The sequence below is a fragment of the Acipenser ruthenus genome, chromosome 42 (genome assembly GCF_902713425.1).
Source record: "Acipenser ruthenus chromosome 42, fAciRut3.2 maternal haplotype, whole genome shotgun sequence".
Classification (NCBI taxonomy): Eukaryota; Metazoa; Chordata; class Actinopteri; order Acipenseriformes; family Acipenseridae; genus Acipenser; species Acipenser ruthenus.
This window is the reverse complement of record NC_081230.1, coordinates 9,930,401-9,956,340: the sequence shown is the minus strand read 5'-3', so window position 1 is coordinate 9,956,340 and position 25,940 is coordinate 9,930,401. Positions and strand designations below refer to the sequence as shown.

Here is a 25,940-nt window from a genome sequence, read left to right as displayed (position 1 = left end):
TAGAGCTGAGGGACTGGGATGGAGTGAGAGAGAGAGGGAGAGAGGGAGAGAGAGAGAGAGAGGGAGAGAGGGAGGGATGGAATCATCGCTCCCACCTGTTTGGCATTGTGTTGGCTTCCTGCTGCCCTGGAGTGAAATAAACACGCAGATTAATGAGTTTGAAACGGATGCTTTGAACCTGAGGAGTCACCCATCCCGTCACTCCTCCCTGTGTGAGTGGACGTGCAGGCGGGCCCAGACAGAGACCCCCCACTCTGGGGGGGGGAGTTTTTAGTTTGAAAAAAACCAGGCCAATTCACAAACGTAGCAATTTTGCAGTCTTCCCATGGCTCTGTGGTTATACAGCACAACGCATTTGCTGTAGTTTACCCTGGCTTACCATGGCTTGCAATATGCTTTACCAGACCTCTCTGTGCTTTACAATGCTTCCCTATGCTTTACCATACCTCTCTGTGCTTTACAATGCTTCCCTATGCTTTACCATACCTCTCTGTGCTTTATAATGCTTCCCTATGCTTTACCAGACCTCTCTGTGCTTTACAATGCTTCCCTATGCTTTACCAGACCTCTCTGTGCTTTACAATGCTTCCCTATGCTTTACCACACCTCTCTGTGCTTTACAATGCTTCCCTATGCTTTACCAGACCTCTCTGTGCTTTACAATGCTTCCGTATGCTTTACCATACCTCTCTGTGCTTTACAATGCTTCCGTATGCTTTACCGTCCCTCTCTGTGCTTTACAATGCCTCCCTATGCTTTACCATACCTCTCTGTGCTTTACAATGCTTCCCTATGCTTTACCAGACCTCTCTGCTTTACAATGCTTCCCTATGCTTTACCATGCCTCTCTGTGCTTTACAATGCTTCCCTATGCTTTACCAGACCTCTCTGTGCTTTACAATGCTTCCCTATGCTTTACCACACCTCTCTGTGCTTTACAGTGCTTGCCTATGCTTTACCAGACCTCTCTGTGCTTTACAATGCTTCCCTATGCTTTACCAGACCTCTCTGTGCTTTACAATGCTTCCCTATGCTTTACCAGACCTCTCTGTGTTTTACAATGCTTCCCTATGCTTTACCAGACCTCTCTGTGCTTTACAATGCTTCCCTATGCTTTACCAGACCTCTCTGTGCTTTACAATGCTTCCCTATGCTTTACCATTTTGGATGCATTCAGAAAACGTAATGATTCAGAATCAACGTGTAGACCTGTCACTAGAGCCTTCCGACTGTAATTTCCGTGCGTGTCGTCATACTGTGCCTGGTCAGATAATAAATGCATTGAGGAAGCCTGCCTGTGCTTGTAATATAATATTACAAAAACAAACAAAACCACAGGGGTAGGCAAGGCAGCTTCTGTAATTTCAGGGCAAACACCTGTGCTCCCCCCCTCTCACACTCCCCCCCCCCCCCCCCAGGCAGGGAGACATCTGTGAGGCAGCGGCCTGTCAGAATGCAGCCTCCTTCAAAGAGCAGCTTCATTTTTCATCTTTCTTTGAGGAATGAAGATGAAATTAGAAGAGAAGAATTCCTTTTGTTCATGAGTCCCGACAAGCACTAATCTCAAGCGAAGTCTTCACTCTGCCCTTGCAGATCTCCTGCCCTGCGCTGGACTCTCCTGACCTCAGCACCACGTTACTGGACCCTCAGCTGATGCGCTCTCCTTGCGCTACGAATACATCTCTGTAGATCTAACCTGTTGCATCCTAGCTCATATTGTATTTTGGTAAACTGCACTGTATTTAAATGTTAAACTTGCATTATAACCCTGTCTGTACTGCCCTGTAACAACTGGAATTCATAGCATGAAACAGTGAAGGAGGAGTTTCTGGTTTTAGAAGGTCCATGTCAACATACCTCTGTCCACTAGAGGGAGCACCCGAGGCGTTCTCATTCTCACACGTTTTTTTTTATGAGGGCTTTGCATTGACTCCCTTATAGGGCAGATTTCCCATTCTACCCTTCAGAGGGGCCTGCTGAGGGATCAATGCAATAATGAGAGTTTCATCACAAGGACATGGCCTGTGTCTTCCTAAGGTAGGGTTCGTCAGGGTTATCCAGTAGATTCGTGTCTCTCTGCTCTAGTAGATTCGAGTCTCTCTGCTCCAGTAGATTCGAGTCTCTCTGCTCCAGTAGATTCGTGTCTCTCTGCTCCAGTAGATTCATGTCTCTCTGCTCCAGTAGATTCATGTCTCTCTGCTCCAGTAGATTCGTGTCTCTCTGCTCCAGTAGATTCATGTCTCTCTGCTCCAGTGCAGTGTCTGTCACCTCGCTCCAGTACATACAGATCACACACAGAGCCTCGCGGGGAAACATTTCTTGAGCTGAAACCTTTTGGTGTTTCTTGCTAATTATCTGCCAATAAATTAAGCTCTTCGCCCAAAGGGATGGCTCCGTTTGAAAAGCCCTAGAAAGGAGATTTACTGTCTCTCTCCTGAAACGCTGCTCTTGAAAACCAACAGCCAGGGAATCCCGTGTTAAAAAACAGGGTGCTGACAGCGGCTCCGATTCATCTCTTGTCATGTGGGAAGTATGTTGTGGCCAAAAAATATATATTACAATTTATTAGCACTGTGCAAAGTCTGGGGAAACTCAGGAGCTGCTCGTTCTGGGGATTACAAACTACTTGGATTCAATTTCCATGGTTTTTTATATATTATTTTTATTGAACTACAGGAAGCTATCGGGTTTCACAAGATTTCTAATGGCCAAAACAAACCACGCACACACACACACACACAAAATAGAAATACAAAGTGTTTTATTGGGACCCTAACAGGTTACAATCTTCAATGATAGGGCAGCTTCAATGGGGTGAGTCTGGCCGTTGGTGGAATGGGACCCCAGTGTGCTGGCTACACCCTTCCTCAATGGTCTGTATTGTATTGTATTGAGGATGGCTGGTGAGCTGGAGCCTGGCTCTGAAACATGGATTTCCTTCCCGCTGCATGTTATTGTAAGAGATAGGGACGCTGTGAATTATTTGGCAGTGTTATTTATGACGAGGGTGTCCTGTGGTTAGGTGTTGCTGTGAGGAGCAGCTCAAACCACTTACTGTGCCATAAATTACAGAAGAGCAGCAGTGTCTCCTCAAACCCAAAGAGGCTGCCCTGAGATAAACCCAGATAGCAACCTTCCTGACCCTGCCTGTCTGTCTGTCGCACTCAGCACTAACCACTTCACCCCACTGCCTCCCTCACGCCCACTCTTAAAACACTGCAGTTTTGTCAAAGTGTTTTTTGCCATAAACATAACAGCACCAGACTGGCTGAACCTGAGATCAGAGAGCAGTCCTGTCTGAGATCAGAGAGCAGTCCTGCCTGAGATCAGAGAGCAGTCCTGTCTGAGATCAGAGAGCAGTCCTGCCTGAGATCAGAGAGCAGTCCTGCCTGAGATCAGAGAGCAGTCCTGCCTGAGATCAGAGAGCAGTCCTGTCTGAGATCAGAGAGCAGTCCTGTCTGAGATCAGAGAGCAGTCCTGTCTGAGATCAGAGAGCAGTCCTGCCTGAGATCAGAGAGCAGTCCTGCCTGAGATCAGAGAGCAGTCCTGTCTGAGATCAGAGAGCAGTCCTGCCTGAGATCAGAGAGCAGTCCTGCCTGAGATCAGAGAGCAGTCCTGTCTGAGATCAGAGAGCAGTCCTGCCTGAGATCAGAGAGCAGTCCTGTCTGAGATCAGAGAGCAGTCCTGCCTGAGATCAGAGAGCAGTCCTGCCTGAGATCAGAGAGCAGTCCTGTCTGAGATCAGAGAGCAGTCCTGTCTGAGATCAGAGAGCAGTCCTGTCTGAGATCAGAGAGCAGTCCTGTCTGAGATCAGAGAGCAGTCCTGCCTGAGATCAGAGAGCAGTCCTGCCTGAGATCAGAGAGCAGTCCTGTCTGAGATCAGAGAGCAGTCCTGCCTGAGATCAGAGAGCAGTCCTGCCTGAGATCAGAGAGCAGTCCTGTCTGAGATCAGAGAGCAGTCCTGCCTGAGATCAGAGAGCAGTCCTGCCTGAGATCAGAGAGCAGTCCTGTCTGAGATCAGAGAGCAGTCCTGCCTGAGATCAGAGAGCAGTCCTGTCTGAGATCAGAGAGCAGTCCTGCCTGAGATCAGAGAGCAGTCCTGCCTGAGATCAGAGAGCAGTCCTGCCTGAGATCAGAGAGCAGTCCTGTCAGATCAGAGAGCAGTCCTGCCTGAGATCAGAGAGCAGTCCTGTCTGAGATCAGAGAGCAGTCCTGTCTGAGATCAGAGAGCAGTCCTGCCTGAGATCAGAGAGCAGTCCTGCCTGAGATCAGAGAGCAGTCCTGTCTGAGATCAGAGAGCAGTCCTGCCTGAGATCAGAGAGCAGTCCTGCCTGAGATCAGAGAGCAGTCCTGTCTGAGATCAGAGAGCAGTCCTGTCTGAGATCAGAGAGCAGTCCTGCCTGAGATCAGAGAGCAGTCCTGTCTGAGATCAGAGAGCAGTCCTGTCTGAGATCAGAGAGCAGTCCTGTCTGAGATCAGAGAGCAGTCCTGCCTGAGATCAGAGAGCAGTCCTGTCTGAGATCAGAGAGCAGTCCTGTCTGAGATCAGAGAGCAGTCCTGCCTGAGATCAGAGAGCAGTCCTGTCTGAGATCAGAGAGAGAGAGGGAGAGGGAGAGAGTGTGTGTGCGTGTGTGTGTGCATGTGCGTGTGCATGTGAAGTAGCAGAAAGTAGTGAATTACACATTAAGTAAAAGTCGCCCAGTTGTAAAATAATCTTCCTAGTTGGAGCAGCTCTGTGTTACTGAGCTTCCCTCTTCCTCTCTACCTGCCCCCCCCGCGTCGAACACACCGTCTCTGTGTCAATCTGAAAAACAGCTGGTGACCTTCAACCCTAGTGTCTGAGGCCAGGAAGAGAGAGAGACAGGAGAGGGACGCACACACACACAGAGATACGCACACGCACACACATACACACGCAGACAGATTGAATGAGTGTTTAGCAGAATAAAAATGCCAGAGATGAAGCACTGAATAATATTTTCATATTTGATGCTACTGAGTGATATATATATATATATATAGATTAAGCAGCTGAATCACACTGCACCAAACTGATCTCAGTTTGCATTTTTAGGCCCTTGCTTGATCCCAGCAATCCGTGTGTTTTTCTGGACAGAAAGCCCGGGGATGAAGGGGTGAGCCTGAGAAGGCTGCTGGCATTGCAGCCTCCTCTCCACAGCCTGGCTGCCTCCGTGTCTCACGTGGGCCGTAAACATTTCACAAAACGGGTGTTAATCACACAGCATGAACCCCTGAGGCACAGCAAGGACAGAGCAGCCTGAGAGTCAACACTGATAAAGAAGAAACAGAAAGAAAAAACCTCCGGGGGAAAGAAGGAAAGAAGGGAAGAAAGAAGGGATGAAAGAAAGAAAGAAGAAAGAAAGAAGGGAAGAAAGAAAGAAAGTATTTTTTTGTATTTGGAACAATTTATTTTGTACAGAAAAATACACACTGTGTTTCAGGTTTATGTTATGGAAGGGAAGTGTGTGTGTGTGTATCAGTGTGTGTGTGTGAGTATGTGTGTGTGAGTATGTGTGTGTGAGTGTGTGTGTGTGTGTGTATCAGTGTGTGTGTGTATATCAGTGTGTGTGTGTGTGTGTGTGTGTGTGTGTATCAGTGTGTGTGTGAGTATGTGTGTGTGTGTGTATCAGTGTGTGTGTGTATCAGTGTGTGTGTGTATATCAGTGTGTGTGTGTGTGTGTGTGGGTGAGGCCTGCTGTTTTCTATAAGCCTGGGGCTCGCATTCTTATCCAGGGCAGGTGAAAGGGGGGAGGACAGGGGTTTTGTTTATGGCTGTCCAGCCTTTTTTCCTTCTATTTTTTGGTTTATTCGTTTATTGCTCTTGATTCTAGGAAGTGCTTATTTTGAAGAGCACAGCTGCTGCTGAATTGCCCTGCCATAAAATGTGTTTGTGCTGTAAAACATTCCGTTTGAGAAGCAGTTTGAAAGCCCAAGGCTGCAGAGCCCCGTCTACAAGACGCAGCAGCATGTCATACAGACACAGCCACTGGAATGGGTCTCATATCGAGAGCGTGAATGTCTGTGTAAGATGTTCAGAAATAAGTGAGGGTGCTTACCAGGGCATCAGAAGACTAGCAGTACAGCCACTGTGTGTTTACAAGCATGCTTTCCATTGACAAAGGCGTGTGAAACACTGAGAAACTGGCTCTTCTGAGCAAAAACGTGCGTTATGTTTCAGATATCTTTGTAATGCAGCATAATTTATGATAGAAATGTATTTTTAAATCTATTCTAGAACGAAAAAAAATCATTTAAATAAGAATATATTTAAAATTATTAAAAGTTCGAATTTTGTATGTATTTGAAATATGTTGCAATGTTAAATGCAGCCACATTTCATATATTGACATGCATTCCATCTCTCTGTATGTATTTGAAAACATGTGTGGATTGTCATGTGGATATTTGGTCATGCATTTTATTGAATTTACACTCAATTTACACATCCTACCAATCATTCCAGCCTCCACCTTGAATTTGACCAGTCATTCCTCTCTCTTCCACTAGAGGGCGCAGCTCTGGAGCCGAGTCAGCCCCCACCCCCGTGAAAATAAAATAAATGCCCAGCAGGGGGAGCAAGTGGGACAGTTTCAGAATTTAAATGGTTTTATGAGACATCAGTCTTTCTTTCTTTCTTTCTTTCTTTCTTTCTTTCTTTCTTTCTTTCATTCTTTCTCCTAAAGATGTTATATTTATATAATATATTCAATTCTGATTATCAGAAGTGTAGTACCTCGATCTCTCCCATATAAACCTATCAAAGGAACAGTGCATGGGAACAGCTGCAGCCGAAGACCATTGGCGCGCGGTTTTAACAGGCAGGTAAACCAAAGCCAGATGGAAAAAAAAGGGCTGATGCTGTAACTCGGTCTCACCGCAAGGGGGCGCGTTAGACCCACGCTGAAGATTTAAGGTGACTGAAGCCTATGCGAGAGGCAAGTAGACAGAAATCGTACAATGTATAAATAACACACGCACATACACACACACACACACAGGTTCAAAAGTTCAGGTCCATCCCCTCTGTCTGTCTGTCTGTCTGCATTGCCACTGAAAGCCATTAGTGAAGGGTAGCACGCTGAGATCCCATTGCATTGCCTTGCAGGTGCTGTATATAAACTCAGGCTGGGGAGCTCATGAACTCTGGGCTGTAGAGATCAGCATTGAGGGGTTTAGCTGAAATAGCAAGCACAGGCCACAAGAGGGCACTGTCTGAATTACTGCAGCCAAGAGACCCAGCCACAGCACAGGCGGACAGGCAGTGCTGCTTCAGGGCAGCGCTAGTCTCATTTAGTCCCTCGAAGAGAGCCTAGACAACAACAAAACAAACCACTGACCTCCGAACTGGAAACCAGTTTGCATCTCAATTGGACATGAAGTTCAGTAACGGTTTCATTAGCGTTACTGAAACTAGAAGAAACTGAGTCAAGCAGACAGGCGTTTCTAATGCTAGTGCCTTCATCAGTGTTACTGAAACTAGAAGAAACCGAGTCAAGCAGACAGGCGTTTCTAATGCTATTGCCTTCATCAGTGTTACTGAAACTAGAAGAAACCGAGTCAAGCAGACAGGCGTTTCTAATGCTAGTGCCTTCATCAGTGTTATTGAAACTAGAAGAAACCGAGTCAAGCAGACAGGCGTTTCTAATGCTAGTGCCTTCATCAGTGTTACTGAAACTAGAAGAAACCGAGTCAAGCAGACAGGCGTTTCTAATGCTAGTGCCTTCATCAGTGTTACTGAAACTAGAAGAAACCGAGTCAAGCAGACAGGCGTTTCTAATGCTAGTGCCTTCATCAGTGTTACTGAAACTAGAAGAAACCGAGTCAAGCAGACAGGCGTTTCTAATGCTAGTGCCTTCATCAGTGTTATGAATGAGATTCCACCCTCAGAACTGTTCTTTATGTCCCAGAGGAAGACAGCAGCTCGTCTGCTATGACCCGCCTCGTGTCCGCACAATGCGAGGATTCACCATCCTGGATCACAAACCTCCTCTGTAATTTGTGTCATTTCAAGAGTAAAGAACAAAACCAAACAGAATTTTAGGAAGCCCGTTTACAGGACAGGCCGACCCTGACAGGAAAAGCATTTTGTAAGCCCCGCTATAGGCAGCCTCCTAATATTCCCCCATTAATAATAATTAAATCCAGCTTTCATCTGCCTCCCCCCCTCCTCTTTCTCAGTTCTGCTCCGACTGTAACCCCATCTGCAGCAGCTCATCTTCCTCCTTGCGCACCGACCCTCCTCATCCCTCAACGTCAACACTGCGCTCCCAGCCATCGACCTCCGACCCCCGGCTGGGTTCAGCGGCAGGTCAGGGGGGCGTTTCCTCCCTGGGTTTCAGCTGCAGCTGCTGCCATGGTAACAACAGAGAGTGCGGCCTAGCGCCTGGGACACTTCCCCCCCCCCCCCCCCCCCCCTCTCTCTCTCTCTCTCTCTCTCTCTCTCTACAATGCTGTAGCATGCTTTTTTTACAAGGAACTTTTATAAGGGGAGGTCGGTTTTGCCTTGGGGCAGTCAGGCAGCCAGGGTTCAGCTCTTAAGACCAGGCCAGCACTTCCACTTGAGTCTGTGGCTTCATACGGGGCCTTTCACTGTCTGAGCAATAGGTGGAGCTGTCTGCACAAAACAGAGAGAGAGAGAGAGAGAGAGAGAGAGAGAGAGAGAGAGAGAGAGGGAGAGAAAGTACGATATCATTGGAGGGAGGTGGGATAGAGGTGTGCAATATATGTATGTATGTATATGTATATTTTGTTTAATTGCAATATATTAGCTCTTTGAGCTTATATATATATATATATATATATAGAGAGAGAGAGAGAGAGAGAGAGAGAGAGAGAGAGAGAGCGAGAGCGAGAGCGAGAGCGAGAGCGAGAGAGAGAGAGAGAGAGAGCGAGAGAGAGAGAGAGCGAGAGCGAGAGAGAGAGAGAATTAGCAAAACATTTTTTTTATTAAAAAGTAAATAAAAATAATAATTAAAATCCTGTAAAGTTGCAGTGGAAGTAACACGCAGCTCCAGTGTGAATGCGAGACGCCAGCGCAGGCACGATGATTCATTCCCGGGATGATAAGAAAAGCGCTTGTAACCAGGAGGTCCCCGGTTCAAATCCCACCTCAGCCACTGACTCATTGTGTGACCCTGAGCAAGTCACTTAACCTCCTTGTGCTCCGTCTTTCAGGTGAGACGTAATTGTAAGTGACTCTGCAGCTGATGCATGGTTCACACACCCTAGTCTCTGTAAGCCTTGGATAAAGGCGTCTGCTAAATAAACACATAATAAAGCCCGTCACTCCGCTGGTGTGTGGAATCTGGAATTCCTTTTCTGTGTGGCAGAGCAACAACACGGGCTTAACTACAAAACTACAACCCCCAGAAGCCTTCTCGGATGTCTTACTTAAACGAGGCTTTAGTTCGGGACTTGTAGTTTTATCCAGGTACCGCATCCACACCAGTCGACGCGGCTGTCGGAACAAAGAACTACAACGCCCAGAATGCAACGCTCACGAAGGGGCGGGCGGCCGGTTCATTGTTGCCGGAAGTTCATTGTTAAAGGGACCGAGGTAAGTGTCTGTGTTCCGTGCATTTAAATGTAAATAAAATGACCCCGCTGTACTTCCCGTTCTGTATGAGTGAGGATTTTAAATTAATCAAAGGAAAGAGAGGGGGAAAAATCCCAACAAAGAACCACACAGATACGTAAAGTGCGATTGTTAAGCCCGGTGAAGGACACTCGCCCTGAAATTAAAAGTGTGCATCATTAAAATACATTTCTCCGCTTTCCCGCATGCTGTGGACAAGCCGGCAGTGTGCGTTCAAGTTTTTAAACAAGTACGTCGTGTCTGCAAACAGCACGGGCTGCATGACTGTCGTTTTTAAGCACAGACTTGAGTGAATGCAGTTCAGCATTGTGCAGCGCGCGTTAAAAGATTATGAAACACAGGGACGGCAAGAAGACTCCTATTGCACAGCAGCGTCACCCGGTCCATGTTTTACTAACAGCTTGATTAGCCCCAGTCATAGATGACATTTACACAAGGGGGGCGGGGACGTGTCTCAAGAGGACTGACTGACTGGATGAGACAGCTGTGCGGGAGGTGCGAGTCATGTGACTGAGCTTGCCTGGTGTTATTTCCTTTCAGCTCATCTGTACCCCTGATAGCACCAGAAGCTCCTCCAGGCTTTGCTGAGGCTGGCAGCCCATACAGCTTCGGAGTCCTCAAATCTTAAGCGTTAGTGTCTGGATTCCTTTGCAGCTGCGGCTGAGGGCTCCAGGGAGACTGGTTGTTGGGTGCAGAGCGGTCCGATGGAGGCTGGTCAGTCAGCTGTCCTGCCCGGTACAGGGGGCTGCGTGGAGGGGGGGTCAGCGCCTCTCTCTCCGGAGCTGGAGGCTGTGTTCCAGGGCTCCAGCCCTGCCTCCCTCTTCCTGCAGGGGGAGCTAGCGCTGAACGCCCGTCTGCGGGAGCTGTCGTTCGGAGCGCCCGTGGAGTACGTCTACAATCCCCTGGAGTACGCCTGGGACACGCACCAGTGCTACGTCAACAAGTACTGCCAGAGGAGCAAAGAGGTGCTCTTCCTGGGCATGAACCCAGGGCCCTTTGGCATGGCACAGAACGGGGTAGGTGCGGCTAGCCGCTTAATCAGAGACCCCGTCCCCCTCCCACACACCACACCATTCCATTCCATACCACCCCATTGGGTTCCAGAAAAAAAAAAAAAGCAAAGTGGGATTAATCGGATGGGAATAAGGCTCCAGTTGCACAGCAGTGTCACCCATTCCAGTTTTTACTACCAGCTTGATCAGCCCCAGTGTGTGTAGGGAGCAGGCTCAGGGGTGTGATTAAACTCGTAGTGAACCAGGAGTGGATCAAACTGCTGTGCAACGGGAGTCTCGTTTCTATCTCTGAAGTTACTGCACCGATAGGTTTAAGAATGAATAAATAAATAAATAAATAAACCAGCCAGATGCAATCCAAAATGTCTATAGAAGTCTTAGCGTCTGTCTGCCTGTCTGCCTGTCTGTCTGTCCGTCCGTCCCATTCCCCTGTCGGCCAGCTGTTGGTTGTGCTCCCCTGACCTCACTCCCCCACCTTCAGGAGAGGTCGAGGTTCAACAGATCAGCTAAACAAATGAGTCAATAAAGGCTTTCATTTCTCCTGAGCGCTGCATTCATCAGGCTGCTAATTGGCAGATCTGTCGATGGCTGCAGGTGAACTATTGTTGTGACATTTGGAGGGGGAAGGAAAAGGAGGGGAGGGGAGGGGAGGGGTCTGTCTGCAAAGTGTCCAGCTGCTGTTAATAGCGGTTAGGGAAGCGAGCAGCGGCCATTAGCCAGTGGATTAGTAATGTCTCTCTGTGTGTGTCTCTCTGTCTGTGTGTGTCTCTCTGTGTGTGTCTCTCTATCTGCGTGTCTGTGTGTGTGTCACACTGCATGGTGAACACAATGATTCTTGGTTTCTTCACCACACTTTGATCATACACCCTGAGCCTCCTCTAGACGTTTCGGATTGCATTTGGTTCGAATCTGATTAACTGTCCTGGGTTTGAGAACTCCCCTTGCTTAAGAAAGAAAGAAAGCACTGGGCTGCAGTGTGGAAGGCAGGGGGTTTGCGTGAATTTCAAGCCCTTTATCCTCTCCTCTCCCCTCTCTCCTCTCCCCTCTCCCCTCTCCCCTCCCCTCTCCTCTCCTCTCTCTCTCCTCTCCCCTCCCCTCTCCTCTCCCCTCTCCCCTCTCCCCTCTCCTCCCCTCTCTCTCCTCTCCTCCCCTCTCTCCTCTCTCCTCCTCTCTCCCCTCTCTCCTCCTCTCTCTCCTCCCCTCTCCCCTCTCTCCTCCCCTCTCCCCTCTCCCCTCTCCTCTCCCCTCTCCCCTCTCTCCCCTCTCCTCTCCCCTCTCTCCCCTCTCTCCTCCTCTCTCGCCTCCCCTCTCCTCTCTCTCCTCCTCTCCCCTATCCCCTCTCCCCTCTCCTCTCCCGTCTCTCCCCTCCCCTGTCCCCTCCTCCTCCCTGCCTCCAGGTCCCCTTCGGGGAGGCGAGCATTGTCCGTGACTGGCTGCAGATCAGTGGGAAGGTGGGTCGGCCTCCCTCCGAACACCCGAAGCGTCCGATCCTGGGGCTGGAGTGCCAGCAGCGTGAGGTGAGCGGAGCCCGTTTCTGGGGCTTCTTCCGGAAGCTGTGCGGAGAGCCGGAGGTGTTCTTCCGCCGCTGTTTCGTCCACAACCTCTGCCCGCTGGCCTTCGTGAGCCAGACCGGCAGGAACCTGACCCCCGTCGACCTGCCCGCGGAGCAGAGAGACAAGCTGCTGAGGCTGTGTGACCTGGCGCTGTGCCAGGCTGTCCGAGCCCTGGGAGTCAGCACTGTGGTGGGGGTGGGCAGGCTGGCGGAGCAGCGCGCCCGCAGGGCTCTCTCCGAGGCAGGGGTGGAGGGGGTGAGGGTGGAGGGCATCATGCACCCCTCACCCAGGAACCCGCAGGCCAACAAGGGCTGGGAGGAGATAGCCAGAGCTAAGCTGGAGGAAGTGGGAGTCCTATCCCTGCTGAGTGAGTGACTGTGCCATCAGCGAGAGGGCTGAGGAGACTGATGCAATGAAAAGACCATTAGGAACTACTTCTGTAAGAACGATACAATGAAATGCTCACCAGGGCGACAGCAAGGAGGGGGGCAGTCCTGTTTCTGGGGTAGAGCGCCCCCTAGCCTTCTCTTGGAGAAGCGCACCTTCCTGTGTTTAGTGAGTGTTTTGTGTTTGTGTTAGAGGGGGATTGAATTCAGAACTGCAGAATTTGTGTTTGGTGGCTTAATAGTCAGGGGGGTATAACCTGGTGGTTGGAAGGATGAGATCAGGGTTCCAGACAAGCGGAGTGACTTTGAATCATTCTTTCTTTTTTTCTTTTTAAACAACTTTGAATGTAATTTTACAAGATATTTCTTTCTTTCTTTGTCTTTTTAAAATGTAATTTAATAATTTTACAGCATTAATTCATTCGTTTAATATTTTTTAATTGCATAGCATTAATTCTCTCTCTCTTTCTCTCTTCCTTTCTCTCTTTCTCTCTCTTTTTTTCAATAATTGTATGTGTTTTTTCTCATGGCATTCATTGTTTAAGAGTCCATCCTTGTAATTTTCTTTGCAATGATTTTTCGTGCTGTTTGTTTGCAGTGTTAATTGTTTGCTTGTTTCCTGTCACTGGGAGAGTTTCAGAACACTAAGTGCTTTCAGGGTCTGCCTTTTAAGAGCGGTCGATATTTCAGATGGATTTCACTCGTTCACACCCACAGACTTGTACAGATACGCACTGATACACACACACTGATACACACACACACACACTGATACACACACACTGATACACACACACACTGATACACACACACTGATACACACACACTGATACACACACACTGATACACACACACACTGATACACACACACACTGATACACACACACTGATACACACACACTGATACACACACAAACACACTGATACACACACACTGATACACACACACACACACACTGATACACACACACTGATACACACACACACACACACACTGATACACACACACACTGATACACACACACACTGATACACACACACACACGGGGCATTGGGGTAGTATTAAGATAGTTATATTATTAGTATAGTATTAGTGTAGTATTAATGTAATATTCGTATAGTTTAGTGTTAGTGTTAGTGTTAGTATAGTATAGTATTTGCATATTATTAGTGTAGTATTAGTGTAGTTTAGTGTTAGGGTTAGTATAGTATAGTATTAGTAGAGTATAACTCATAGTTTAGCATCATGCCTGACTGTAGCCCATGCTGTTAGTCCCTCATCCTTCATTAACACTAAATAAAAAACCAAGCTCTAGAATAACTTTATCATTGAAAAGCATGAAGCAAAGAAGCCCTCTTCACTGGAGCCTGTGAATCAGAGCTGAGGGCGATCACAGTGTAACTGTGCAGCTCCTAATCCACTGCACTCACAATGTAACTGTGATTATCTCTGACTATTATTTATAATAAATCAGGTAAACATGTTAATGTGGGTCATGGTTTGTGCTGCTTTTTTAGTGTAATTCTGTTTCTAATTGACCTCAGGTTGTGAACATTATCATAGATCGTTGTGCTCGGCCACATCATATATGCATTCAGAAATCCGTATTTAAATGAGAAGCAAAAACGATTCACAATTGATCAACTGACCAGTCATTGTTTAACTGAGGCAAAACAATCAATACTTTGGTGCATCTCGAATTTCAACGCGGGAACATTTTGCTTTCCAAAACTGCGTGAGGTTTAAATAAATCATGTGTCCTTCTTTCTGTGTATGATCACAAACTCTTCACCAGTCAGGATACAAAATAAAAATGAAAGAAGAAGTCATTGCAGCTTTGAAGACAGCCTTGCGAGTGAGCGTGTGTGCTGCACTGGGGCTCGCTGGGAAAGAGGCAGAGTTATCAAGGAGCAGGTGGGGCGGCAGAATCCGTTACTGGAAAAACAGAACAAGAAAAATGCTGGTTTCGCACGGAGAGGGTTAAATGTTTAGCGTTGTCTTCTGTGAGCGTGGCACATCAGACGTCTCTAATGACAGCCATTCCTCTCCCTGGCACGGGATTGTTAATTAACTCAATGATCCGTGCTGGGGGGGGGGGTGCAGACCCTGTCTTCATACCTGCCAGTCACCCGGGTGTGTCTCTGTGATGCCATGCAGAGAGCTGGGTTGCAGTGTGGAAGGCAGCAGGGTTTGAGAAGCTCAGTGGTTGGAGAAAGAAAGATTGATTCAGAGCTCTGTTCAGACTCGTTTTGTCTTCCTGTGGTTGGCCAATCTGTCCTTGGCTGTGTCTGACAGTCCTCGCTCTGACCAGTCCAGGGGTCACTGTGCTGATCAGATGGGGTCTCTGGACACATTGGGGGTGAAGCAGCTGGACAGGAAACCCAGAGCTCTTCCCTTGACCCCTGCAGGGCTGAAAGCCAAGGTCAGGAAGTTGTTGACCTTGCCAGATCTGTTGTGTCCGGCAGAGAAATCTGTTCAATAGCAGCACAGTATGCTGGCTCTACCCTTCCTGAATCATCCTCAATGGCAATGCAGACAGACAGACAGTGGCCCTACAATAGCAGTGATTCTGTACTGATGGTAACACAAGAATATGGCGGCTACCATGGGGTGCCACTGCTATAACTATACCCTTCCCAAATGATCTTCAGTGGCAATGCAGACAGTGGCACTGCAATGGCTATTCAACGACTCTGTACTGATGGGCAATGGTAGCCCAAGTATAGGGCCAGCTACAATGGGGTGAGGCTGGCCATTGGTAGAATGGGACCACAGTATGATCTTGTATGTCCTTCCCAAATGATCTTCAGTGGCAATGCAGACAGACAGACGGACAGGGGCACAGCAATGGCAATGGTTCTGTACTGATGGGCAATGGTAGCACAAGCACAGGGCAGCCACATTATGAGCTGCACCGCTGTGTGACCCTTTCAAGGAGGGAGCTGTGATGTCATCCCCATGCTGAGTGCATTGGAAGCACTGTGTGAAACATTTGGACCTTTCTTGTAATGGCAGCTGGACGAGGTGCGGGTATCGACTCCCTGACCTCCCTGTGACCCCGGCGTGGTGAGACCGCGGCCGCATCAATATCGTGATGAATGGGGGGGGGGGTTATTGAATCAGTGTCTGGAGAAACAACGGCCCTCTCATTGATTACAGAGTGTCTCCTGCATTCTGTCTGGATCTCAAGATCACCTCCTCCAGTACTGCACAGGCCCCTTGAGGAACTCTCAACAGAAACTTTACAATGACAAGCGTTTCCACTGGAAGTCTTTCTCAGTGTCTTCAGTGTAAACTCAGTGACAAGCGTTTCCACTAGAAGTCTTTCTCAGGGTCTTCAGAGTAAATCTTATCTTCTCTGTGCTTTACTGTGCTGTGCTTTTACCAGGGGGATACCAAAGCAGTAAACTTTGAGAAGAGGGCTGGTTCATTATCTTCACTGTGCTTTGAGAAGGGGGCTGGTTCATTATCTTCACTGTACTTTGAGAAGGGGGCTGGTTCATTATCTTCTCTGTGCTTTGAGAAGGGGGCTGGTTCATTATCTTCACTGTGCTTTGAGAAGGGGGCTGGTTCATTATCTTCTCTGTGCTTTGAGAAGGGGGCTGGTTCATTATCTTCACTGTACTTTGAGAAGGGAGCTGGTTCATTATCTTCACTGTGCTTTGAGAAGGGGGCTGGTTCATTATCTTCTCTGTGCTTTGAGAAGGGGGCTGCTTCATTATCTTCACTGTGCTTTGAGAAGGGGGCTGGTTCATTATCTTCACTGTGCTTTGAGAAGGGGGCTGGTTCATTATCTTCACTGTGCTTTGAGAAGGGGGCTGCTTCATTATCTTCACTGGATTTTATGTGCTGTGCTTTTACCAGAGGGCTGCTGTAAACATTTTAAAGGGTCTCCTTTCTTTCTTTCTTTCTTTCCTTCTCTCTCTTTCTTTCTTTCTTTCTTTCTTTCTTTCTTTCTTTCTTTCTTTCTTTCTTTCTTGTGATGGGACTGAAGGGGTTAAGCCCGCAGCGGGCTCTGCTTTCCTCCTCTGTCCTTTGTCTGGATATTTGATTCTAATGTGGACAGATTGTCATGTTCTTGTGCAATCGAGCCATGCATAGCCACTAATCACTTTTTTAATTAGTGTTTTATTTATTGATGTTTCAGTTAATGTCTCCTTTAATTTATTAGCGCCTCTGTCTTTGTTACAAAGGCAGCTCTGGTTACTGCACTGGCAGGGCGCAGTGTCTCTCTGCACAGTGCTGGCGGGGACACTCATCTGTCACAGCCAGGTTTCGCTGCTCTTTCACGAGAGGAAAATGGCAAATCCTACAAGAAGGAAAGGAGGAAAGCCAGTCCTCTCCTAGCAGCAAGGAGATGATACAATTCAGACAGCAGACGTGTGTGTACCTTTTAAGGTGTGATTAATGACCTTGAATTTTTTTATAAGCATGTTTTTATAGACATGAGTTCCATATCTGGTATGTAGAAAGCCTAAAAGAAACCTGAATCAGTGAGAAACGTTTCGGTCTTCTTTCGATGTCTTGAGTGTGGAGTTTTGATTCAAGTCACTGGAGAAACCGGGCGAGCGCTGAGGGGCTGAACGGCCTCCCCTCGTTTCGTAACATGTTCTTATTTTCCGATGATCTTCTGCACCTGCGCTGTCGTTGCCACGCTTGCATTGACAGCAGAGAGTTCATCGTAATCCCCTCGCTGGCGGCTATCCTGTCTCTCACACCCACCTCGCACTCTCACGGTCACAGAAACGCCCGTGCGGTCCCTGTCTCTGCCTTTGATGTAAAGCATTGTCGGATCCCATAAATCTGGACGTGTAAGAAAAAAAAAAAAAAAAAAGAGACAGTGGGGTTTATTGACTGAACATTAAGCCGACATGATCTCCTATTCTGCAAGTTATTTACGAGCCTCCTGCAAATATGCTGGCGCGTGAGTTATGTGTGAACGAATCACAGAGTGCATGGCACTCGTAAAGCAGTACCCACACTGTCACCAACGGGACAGAGCGCTTAGCAAATCAAACGATGATTATTATTATTATTATTATTATTATTATTATTATTATTATTATTATTATTATACAGAGTATAATAGCACAGTTGATGCAGATAAGTCAGGCAGCAGTTTCTGTGGCTATGACTTTAGAGACAGGGCCTGAGTGTGTGTGATTATTCCATTCTGTGAAATAATGACTCATGATGTGTGTGTGTGTCTCCCCTCCGTCCTCCCCCCTCTCCTCTCCTCTCCCCTCCTCTCCTCTCCCCTCTCTTCTCCTCTCCCTTGACACAAACAGGATCAACAAACAGAAAGCAATTATGCTGTACAGCTGTCGCCTGGGAGTGGGTTAATTAGGGTGTTTCACAGACAGCTCCATTTTCTAAACAGGTAGTAAAAGCATCATAAATCATCGGCTAGGTGACGTCTCTCTCTCCCTTTCTCCCTCTCTCCCTCTCTCTCTCTCGCTCAGAGGTCATGTGACTCCTCCCTCTCTCTCTGCTAGGCTGGCCGAGGCTCTCTGCTCATTGGCTGATCGTAGTGGTCGACCTCAGCGTGACCCCGTGGTGACCCTCTTGTGCCGATTGACCTCTTGCTGCTTCAAACACAGACGATCAGGTGACTGGAGAGGGAGGGAGAGAGGGAACTAGAGAGGATGAGAGAGAGAGGGAACTAGAGAGAGTGTGAGGAGGGTGAGGGGGAGTTAGGGTTGTCCCTTAGAAAAGTTTCCTACTGCAAAAGCAGAGCAAATTGTAATTAGGGATAGGGAAAGCATTGTAAAGATCATTAAAGAAAAAAACACGGGAAACCAAAGTAAACTATGAGCACACACACACTGATACACACACACACGCACACACACACACTGAGACACACGCACACACACACACTGAGACACACTGAGACACACTGACACACACACACACTGAGACACGCACACGCACACACACACACTGAGACACACGCACACACACACACTGAGACACACTGAGACACACAAACACATACTCACGCACACACACAGAGACTGACACACACACAGTAAATTGGAGGCAATCTTGGACAGGAGAGCTCTAATCCTCCTTTGAACTCCTATTAAGCTTCCTCAGCCCTCCTGCCTGATACACGCTCCCTCCCCAGTCATTAATCAACGCCTGTGCTCCTTGACTTGCCATCAGCTGCTGACACGTTCATTAGAGAACGCCTCCCCAGGTCCCACAGCCCAGCCCGGAGCCCGCGCAGATCTGCCGGGGGGGGGGGACGGGGGACAGAGGGACATGACAATTAATTTGTGTGTCGAAGTTCACCCCTTATAAAATGGTAAAGCATAGGGAAGCATTGTAAAGCACAGTGTGTGTGTGTGTGTGTGTGTGTGCGATGCATGTGGCATTTTCACCCACACGCTTGCAGATATCAATCTGTTTCCAATTCTGGAACTCCAAATATCATAAATCTACCAGCGTCTGCAGAATTATTTCTGGATCTGTTTATTTTTTGAATGCCTTTTCTTGTTCATGTTTCCCTTCTTTATTTTTGCAGCGTGCGAATGGGCGCTTTCAGCTTTAATTTAAATAACAATCTGGAACTATTAATGAATAATAACTGCAAGCTGTATCATACATAACTGTTAAAACTTAGGTGCTGACTTTACAAACACATGCACGCACACACACACACAGAGACACACACAGACATGCACGCACACACACACATGCACGCACACACACACAGAGAGACACACACAGACATGCACGCACACACACAGAGAGACACACACAGACATGCACGCACACACACACAGAGACACACACAGACATGCACGCACACACACACACACACACACGCACACACACAGACACGGACACACGCACATACAGGCACACTCACGCTTTGAAAAAGATTGTTGACGTGAATTTTGACTTTTTGTTTTGTTTTGTTGGCATGGCGATGATCAGGGCCAGCTGAGCTTGCATTGGTGGGTGTCTGCGGGCAGCGGGAGGTCAGAGGTCAAGGCCGGTGGGCCTGCTTGGCTCGGAGGGAAAGTTCATGAACCCGGCTCCATTCAGTGGGGGCTGATGGGAAACGCGGCTGCACGAAGGAGGCGGGCCTCTGCACAGAGGGATGCTGGGAGCTGCACAACCTTGAATAGAGCTGTCTGTCTGTAACCAAGGTAACCGAGATGGGGGGGGGGGGGGACTTTGAACTGGCAGAGCTAGAGGTGTGCTGGTTCATTATCTGCTCTGTGCTTTACTATCCTTACAGAGGTGTGCTGGTTCATTATCTGCTCTGTGCTTTACTATCCTTACAGAGGTGTGCTGGTTCATTATCTGCTCTGTGCTTTACTATCCTTACAGAGGTGTGCTGGTTCATTATCTGCTCTGTGCTTTACTATCCTTACAGAGGTGCGCTGGTTCATTATCTGCTCTGTGCTTTACTATCCTTACAGAGGTGTGCTGGTTCATTATCTGCTCTGTGCTTTACTATCCTTACAGAGGTGTGCTGGTTCATTATCTGCTCTGTGCTTTACTATCCTTACAGAGGTGCGCTGGTTCATTATCTGCTCTGTGCTTTACTATCCTTACAGAGGTGTGCTGGTTCATTATCTGCTCTGTGCTTTACTATCCTTACAGAGGTGTGCTGGTTCATTATCTGCTCTGTGCTTTACTATCCTTACAGAGGTGCGCTGGTTCATTATCTGCTCTGTGCTTTACTATCCTTACAGAGGTGTGCTGGTTCATTATCTGCTCTGTGCTTTACTATCCTTACAGAGGTGCGCTGGTTCATTATCTGCTCTGTGCTTTACTATCCTTACAGAGGTGCGCTGGTTCATTATCTGCTCTGTGCTTTACTATCCTTACAGAGGTGTGCTGGTTCATTATCTGCTCTGTGCTTTACTATCCTTACAGAGGTGTGCTGGTTCATTATCTGCTCTGTGCTTTACTATCCTTACAGAGGTGTGCTGGTTCATTATCTGCTCTGTGCTTTACTATCCTTACAGAGGTGCGCTGGTTCATTATCTGCTCTGTGCTTTACTATCCTTACAGAGGTGTGCTGGTTCATTATCTGCTCTGTGCTTTACTATCCTTACAGAGGTGTGCTGGTTCATTATCTGCTCTGTGCTTTACTATCCTTACAGAGGTGCGCTGGTTCATTATCTGCTCTGTGCTTTACTATCCTTACAGAGGTGTGCTGGTTCATTATCTGCTCTGTGCTTTACTATCCTTACAGAGGTGTGCTGGTTCATTATCTGCTCTGTGCTTTACTATCCTTACAGAGGTGCGCTGGTTCATTATCTGCTCTGTGCTTTACTATCCTTACAGAGGTGCGCTGGTTCATTATCTGCTCTGTGCTTTACTATCCTTACAGAGGTGTGCTGGTTCATTATCTGCTCTGTGCTTTACTATCCTTACAGAGGTGTGCTGGTTCATTATCTGCTCTGTGCTTTACTATCCTTACAGAGGTGTGCTGGTTCATTATCTGCTCTGTGCTTTACTATCCTTACAGAGGTGTGCTGGTTCATTATCTGCTCTGTGCTTTACTATCCTTACAGAGGTGTGCTGGTTCATTATCTGCTCTGTGCTTTACTATCCTTACAGAGGTGCGCTGGTTCATTATCTGCTCTGTGCTTTACTATCCTCATCATCCTGTGTTTCTGACCTGTCTCTCTCTGTATTTTACTTTCATCCATCTCCTATCAGCTAATAGCTTGCTGCTTTGCCAGCGCCAAATGAACTGGTAATGGAGGGACTCAGACAAATGGGGTGATACATAAGAGCCGGCCGCATTAAAAACACGCAGCGTGGGTAAACACACTGCAAACTGCCAAGACAAAACACAGGAAGAGTCCTTAATATGGCTGTAAAAGACGACTACTTCTATTCCAGTTCTACATACCAGGACTGCCTGATTCTGTGGTTCTCTCTCACTCCCCCCTCGCAGCACGGATTCCTAAACATTGCAGGCTGTTCATATCTGGAGTCATTCATCTTGGGGGGAGGGGGGAGGGGGGAGGGGGGGGGGGGGGCTTACAGCTGTTTAAAATAAACCGCTACACAAGAAACACAGGCTTGCTGTGGCAGTGCTGGAGACGCTGTCCCCTTTCATCAGGCAGGGACTGATCTGCTACCTTCTCCAGTGGGATGGGTGCACACAGAAAAGGACTGTGCATATATATGTATGCTTGTAGTAAAGTATACAGTACAAACTGCTTCCTTTGATTCCAGTCCCTCCTCAGATCTAACCACTAGAGCCACACTGTTTCCCTCCCTCCCAGTCCCTCCTCAGCTCCACTAGAGTCACACTGCTTCCCTCCCTCCCAGTCCCTCCTCAGCTCCACTAGAGCCACACTGCTTCCCTCCCTCCCAGTCCCTCCTCAGCTCCACTAGAGCCACACTGCCTCGCTTCCTCCCTCCCTGTGTATGATCTATAAATAATAATGCTAGTGCCTTCATCAGTGTTACTGAAACTAGAAGAAACCGAGTCAAGCAGACAGGCGTTTCTAATGCTAGTGCCTTCATCAGTGTTCTTGAAACTAGAAGAAACCGAGTCAAGCAGACAGGCGTTTCTAATGCTAGTGCCTTCATGAGTGTTATTGAAACTAGAAGAAACCGAGTCAAGCAGACAGGCGTTTCTAATGCTAGCGCCTTCATCAGTGTTATTGAAACTAGAAGAAACCGAGTCAAGCAGACAGGCGTTTCTAATGCTAGTGCCTTCATCAGTGTTATTGAAACTAGAAGAAACCGAGTCAAGCAGACAGGCGTTTCTAATGCTAGTGCCTTCATCAGTGTTATTGAAACTAGAAGAAACCGAGTCAAGCAGACAGACGTTTCTAATGCTAGTGCCTTCATCAGTGTTATTGAAACTAGAAGAAACCGAGTCAAGCAGACAGGCGTTTCTAATGCTAGTGCCTTCATCAGTGTTACTGAAACTAGAAGAAACCGAGTCAAGCCGATCTACACTAGTTGTGATTCTTAGGGTTACAAAAGGACTCAGTATTTACATTTGCATTTTTGCAGTTTAATGGCCCATCTCTAGAATAACAGCCACCCTGCCATTTTGAAGCGCCCCCTCGCTATAATCACGCTGTTGTTGTATCAGGCTCTGTTTAATTGCTACCAGCACAGCAGGCTGGTGACCTAATTGCAGCTGCAGAAAACCGAGAGTCGGACAAAAAAATGAAATGGGGGGGGGGGGGGGTTCGTTTATGTATCCGTACTCATATGACGTCATCGTGCACGAAAGGGTTACTACGTTGCATCCGTTTTCACTTTGAAGTTTGGCGAATAAATGCATTGTGTTCGTTTTGTGCGCGTCAAAAAAAAAAAAAAAAATAGTTTGCGTGCTGTTTCTCCGAGTTGACTCAGAGACGCCTGTTGCTCAGCTGGCTCTGTGGCGCAATGGATAGCGCATTGGACTTCTAGTCAAACACTGTGAAGAGTGATTCAAAGGTTGTGGGTTCGAGTCCCACCAGAGTCGTGTTTTTTGCATTTATTTATTTTAAAATATAAACATAAATAAATTGACTTTCGAACTAGCCATCTAATTAAATGCGATATTTAGCGACGTGTGTGTTTTGTAATATTCAATTTAGCAGTCGAATTGGCTTCGGCGTTGCACAGCGATAGTTGTTTTTTTAAATGTTTTTATTTTTGCTAGCTGCACTTATAATGTTTCTTATCTGGAAAAAGGCAACATTTAATCCCCATTTAAAACGGTAAACTATGTTTCGTGTGTGAGAGACTAGATTTCAGTTTAAAACCAACTTTTTCTTTTAAAAAAAAAACAACAACACGTCGCTTGGTTGCTTTCGACGTGCGCGTACCCCCCCGTGCACGCATGATGGTGCGTGCGGGTTCTAAAATGCGAGTGCACGAGAGAGAGAGAGCCTGCGGCTGCGTTTTGAACTCGCTCCACACTTTTAAGTTTCAGTTTTGATTAAAAAGTGCGTGTTAAGTGTGTGTCGCTTTCATGCACGTGTGTGTGTGTGTGTGTGTGTGTGTGTGTGTGTGTGTGTGTGTGTGTGTGTGTGTGTGTGTGTGTGTGTGTAGATTAAACTGCAGACAGGTCGAGTGGTTTAAGCAATGGAGCACTGACGTCATGATAGAAGCCCTTTGAGACAGTGCAGGACTGAGTAGTTAGGGGGCGTCTGTTGTACCCGTGGGGCTCTGTGGCGCAATGGATAGCGCATTGGACTTCTAGTTAAACACAGTGAGAGGTGATTCAAAGGTTGTGGGTTCGAGTCCCACCAGAGTCGTTGTTTTGCGTGTTAGATGTACAGTAAAAACAAATAAAATGTCCAACATATTTTGGAGACAGTAAACGAAGCTTTGTCATTTTAATAAACTTTAATCAAAAGAAAGAGGCCATTTGAACCATCAGGGTCGTCCCTTGTGAGCACCCTATTCTCCTCAACTTAAGCACAGAATCTATTTTTTTAAATGTAGTGTTTTAGATCCTACTACGTCACCTGGTCGGATATTCCATGCATTTAGAACTCTGTGTAAAAAAAGTGCTTCCACGTTCTGTTCTAAACTCGACTCCGCCTCCAGCCACGCCCTCTGAACTCGACTCCGCCTCCAGCCACGCCCTCTTGTTCATCTCTCTGTGTTGAGTTTGAAGTAATGTCTTGGGTTGATTTGATCCAGGGTATTTATCTTCTGTAGTTAATACTGTACAGTTCCTTACACAATGGCTTGAAATGCACGCAGTGCTGTAATTTGCAATTGTGGAAAAATCGAGCTGTGTAAAATTATTTTTAATGCACTTGATCACACTGCAATGAACACAGGACGCGTTATTTGATTTCACGGTATTTTGCATCTTGCTTGTTTAAATGAAAGAGATGAGAATTTAAGACCATTTTATTCAATCACATCTTTTTTTTTTACTCATTTCGCACACCCCAAACCTTCATAATTGGTCAATTCGCGAGTGGATATTTCATTATGTATGATTTGATTGTTATACAAAACCACAGATCACATCTAACTACCCCAATGCTCTTTATAGTTTAATATGCACCGAGAGAAGCAATAATAACCATAAAAAGAAATGTGAAAAGGCAACAGGAGAGATTTAAAAATTAATTTAGCGTTCAATTCAAGATGAGCTTCATCTTCTTCATCTTCTTCATCCTCTTCTTCCCTTGTGCAAGATTGCTCACAGTAAAAGCACAGTGACAGCATGGTAAAGCATAGGCAAGCATTGTAAAGCACAGAGAGGTCTGGTAAAGCATAGGGAAGTATTGTAAAGCACAGAGAGGTGTGGTAAAGCACAGGGAAGCATTGTAAAGTACAGAGAGGTCTGGTAAAGCATAGGGAAGCATTGTAAAGCACAGAGAGGTGTGGTAAAGCATAGGGAAGCATTGTAAAGCACAGAGAGGTATGGTAAAGCATAGGGAAGCATTGTAAAGCACAGAGAGGTCTGGTAAAGCATAGGGAAGCATTGTAAAGCACAGAGAGGTCTGGTAAAGCATAGGGAAGCATTGTAAAGCACAGAGAGGTCTGGTAAAGCATAGGGAAGCATTGTAAAGCACAGAGAGGTCTGGTAAAGCATAGGGAAGCATTGTAAAGCACAGAGAGGTCTGGTAAAGCATAGGGAAGCATTGTAAAGCACAGAGAGGTCTGGTAAAGCAACAGATCTCAATCCAACTGAGCACATTTGGGATGAACTTGAACTTGGATGATCTTCTGCCAGTCCCTAATAAAATGGCCAGACACTGCAGTTCCTCAGTCTGACTCTTAACCATGATTTAAATAAATAAAATAAAATAATGCAAAAGCCTGTTTCTGTAAAATGACCCATTTGACAACGGGCAATGCACGCAGTGTTTGCGTTGCATCGATGTTATAATTGTCACCCCCCGATGAATAAAACAAACAAACAAATCAATGAATCAGTGTAAAGTACTGCAGGTGTGTATAGCAGCCGAGGGGGGTGTGGGAGGTACGAGGAAAGCTGCGTGCATTTCCTCTCCTTAGCCTTCATTCCTTGGCCAAAGGCGAGACATCCTTCATCTTCACCCAGAGCACCATGAAGACAGAGAAGCATTCACAACACAAAGGGCTTTCAAATTGCTTTCTTACAAAATGAAGTATTTTAACAATTGCCGGTGTCATTCAGGTAATTGAACGCGTGTGTGAGGAGTCGGGGGGGGGGGGGGGGGGGGGGGGGGAAACCTGTAAGAAATACAGCCCGAATGATCTTTGCTGCAGCTCTGCTGTGTTAATTTAGCCCTTTCTTTACTGCTTCTTTTTCGCTGTTCTATGTTGGTAATCCATTTGCTGTAATGAATGCAATGTATTTTCTCTTCACCATCACAGAGCACTCTAAATAAATGCAAAAGCTATTACCGGTGGGGGGGTCAAATCTAATAACCAGTGA

At 47.0% G+C, this 25,940-nt stretch overlaps 1 protein-coding gene and 2 non-coding genes across 5 annotated transcripts; all 3 read left to right on the top strand.

Annotated features, from left to right (window-relative positions):
• Positions 1-9,447: 9,447 nt before the first annotated feature.
• On the top strand, positions 9,448-14,279 carry LOC117400999 (single-strand selective monofunctional uracil DNA glycosylase). Of its 3 annotated transcripts, none has more exons than XM_059011625.1 (3): positions 9,484-9,576; positions 10,156-10,631; positions 12,026-14,275. In XM_059011625.1, exons 2-3 carry the CDS (start codon positions 10,320-10,322, stop codon positions 12,554-12,556), a joined length of 843 nt encoding a protein of 280 aa, XP_058867608.1. In that variant the 5' UTR covers positions 9,484-9,576; positions 10,156-10,319; the 3' UTR covers positions 12,557-14,275. The 3 variants fall into 3 exon arrangements, with proteins under 3 accessions (XP_058867610.1, XP_058867608.1, XP_058867609.1); XM_059011626.1 differs by having other exon boundaries at positions 9,521-9,576; positions 10,270-10,631; positions 12,026-14,276; XM_059011627.1 differs by lacking the exon at positions 10,156-10,631 and having other exon boundaries at positions 9,448-9,576; positions 12,026-14,279.
• An 8,661-nt stretch (positions 14,280-22,940) lies between these two features.
• On the top strand, positions 22,941-23,033 carry trnar-ucu (transfer RNA arginine (anticodon UCU)). Its single transcript has 2 exons — positions 22,941-22,977; positions 22,998-23,033. It is a non-coding gene; the product is annotated as a tRNA-Arg (tRNA).
• A 685-nt stretch (positions 23,034-23,718) lies between these two features.
• On the top strand, positions 23,719-23,811 carry trnar-ucu (transfer RNA arginine (anticodon UCU)). The gene is made up of 2 exons: positions 23,719-23,755; positions 23,776-23,811. It is a non-coding gene; the product is annotated as a tRNA-Arg (tRNA).
• Positions 23,812-25,940: the final 2,129 nt, after the last annotated feature.

Coding starts and splice junctions, on each gene's coding strand:
- LOC117400999 (XM_059011626.1), top strand. CDS start 10,320: ATGGAGGCTGGTCAGTCAGCTGTCCTGCCCGGTACAGGGGGCTGCGTG. Junction 10,632..12,025: donor TTGGCATGGCACAGAACGGG/GTAGGTGCGGCT, acceptor CCCTGCCTCCAG/GTCCCCTTCGGGGAGGCGAG.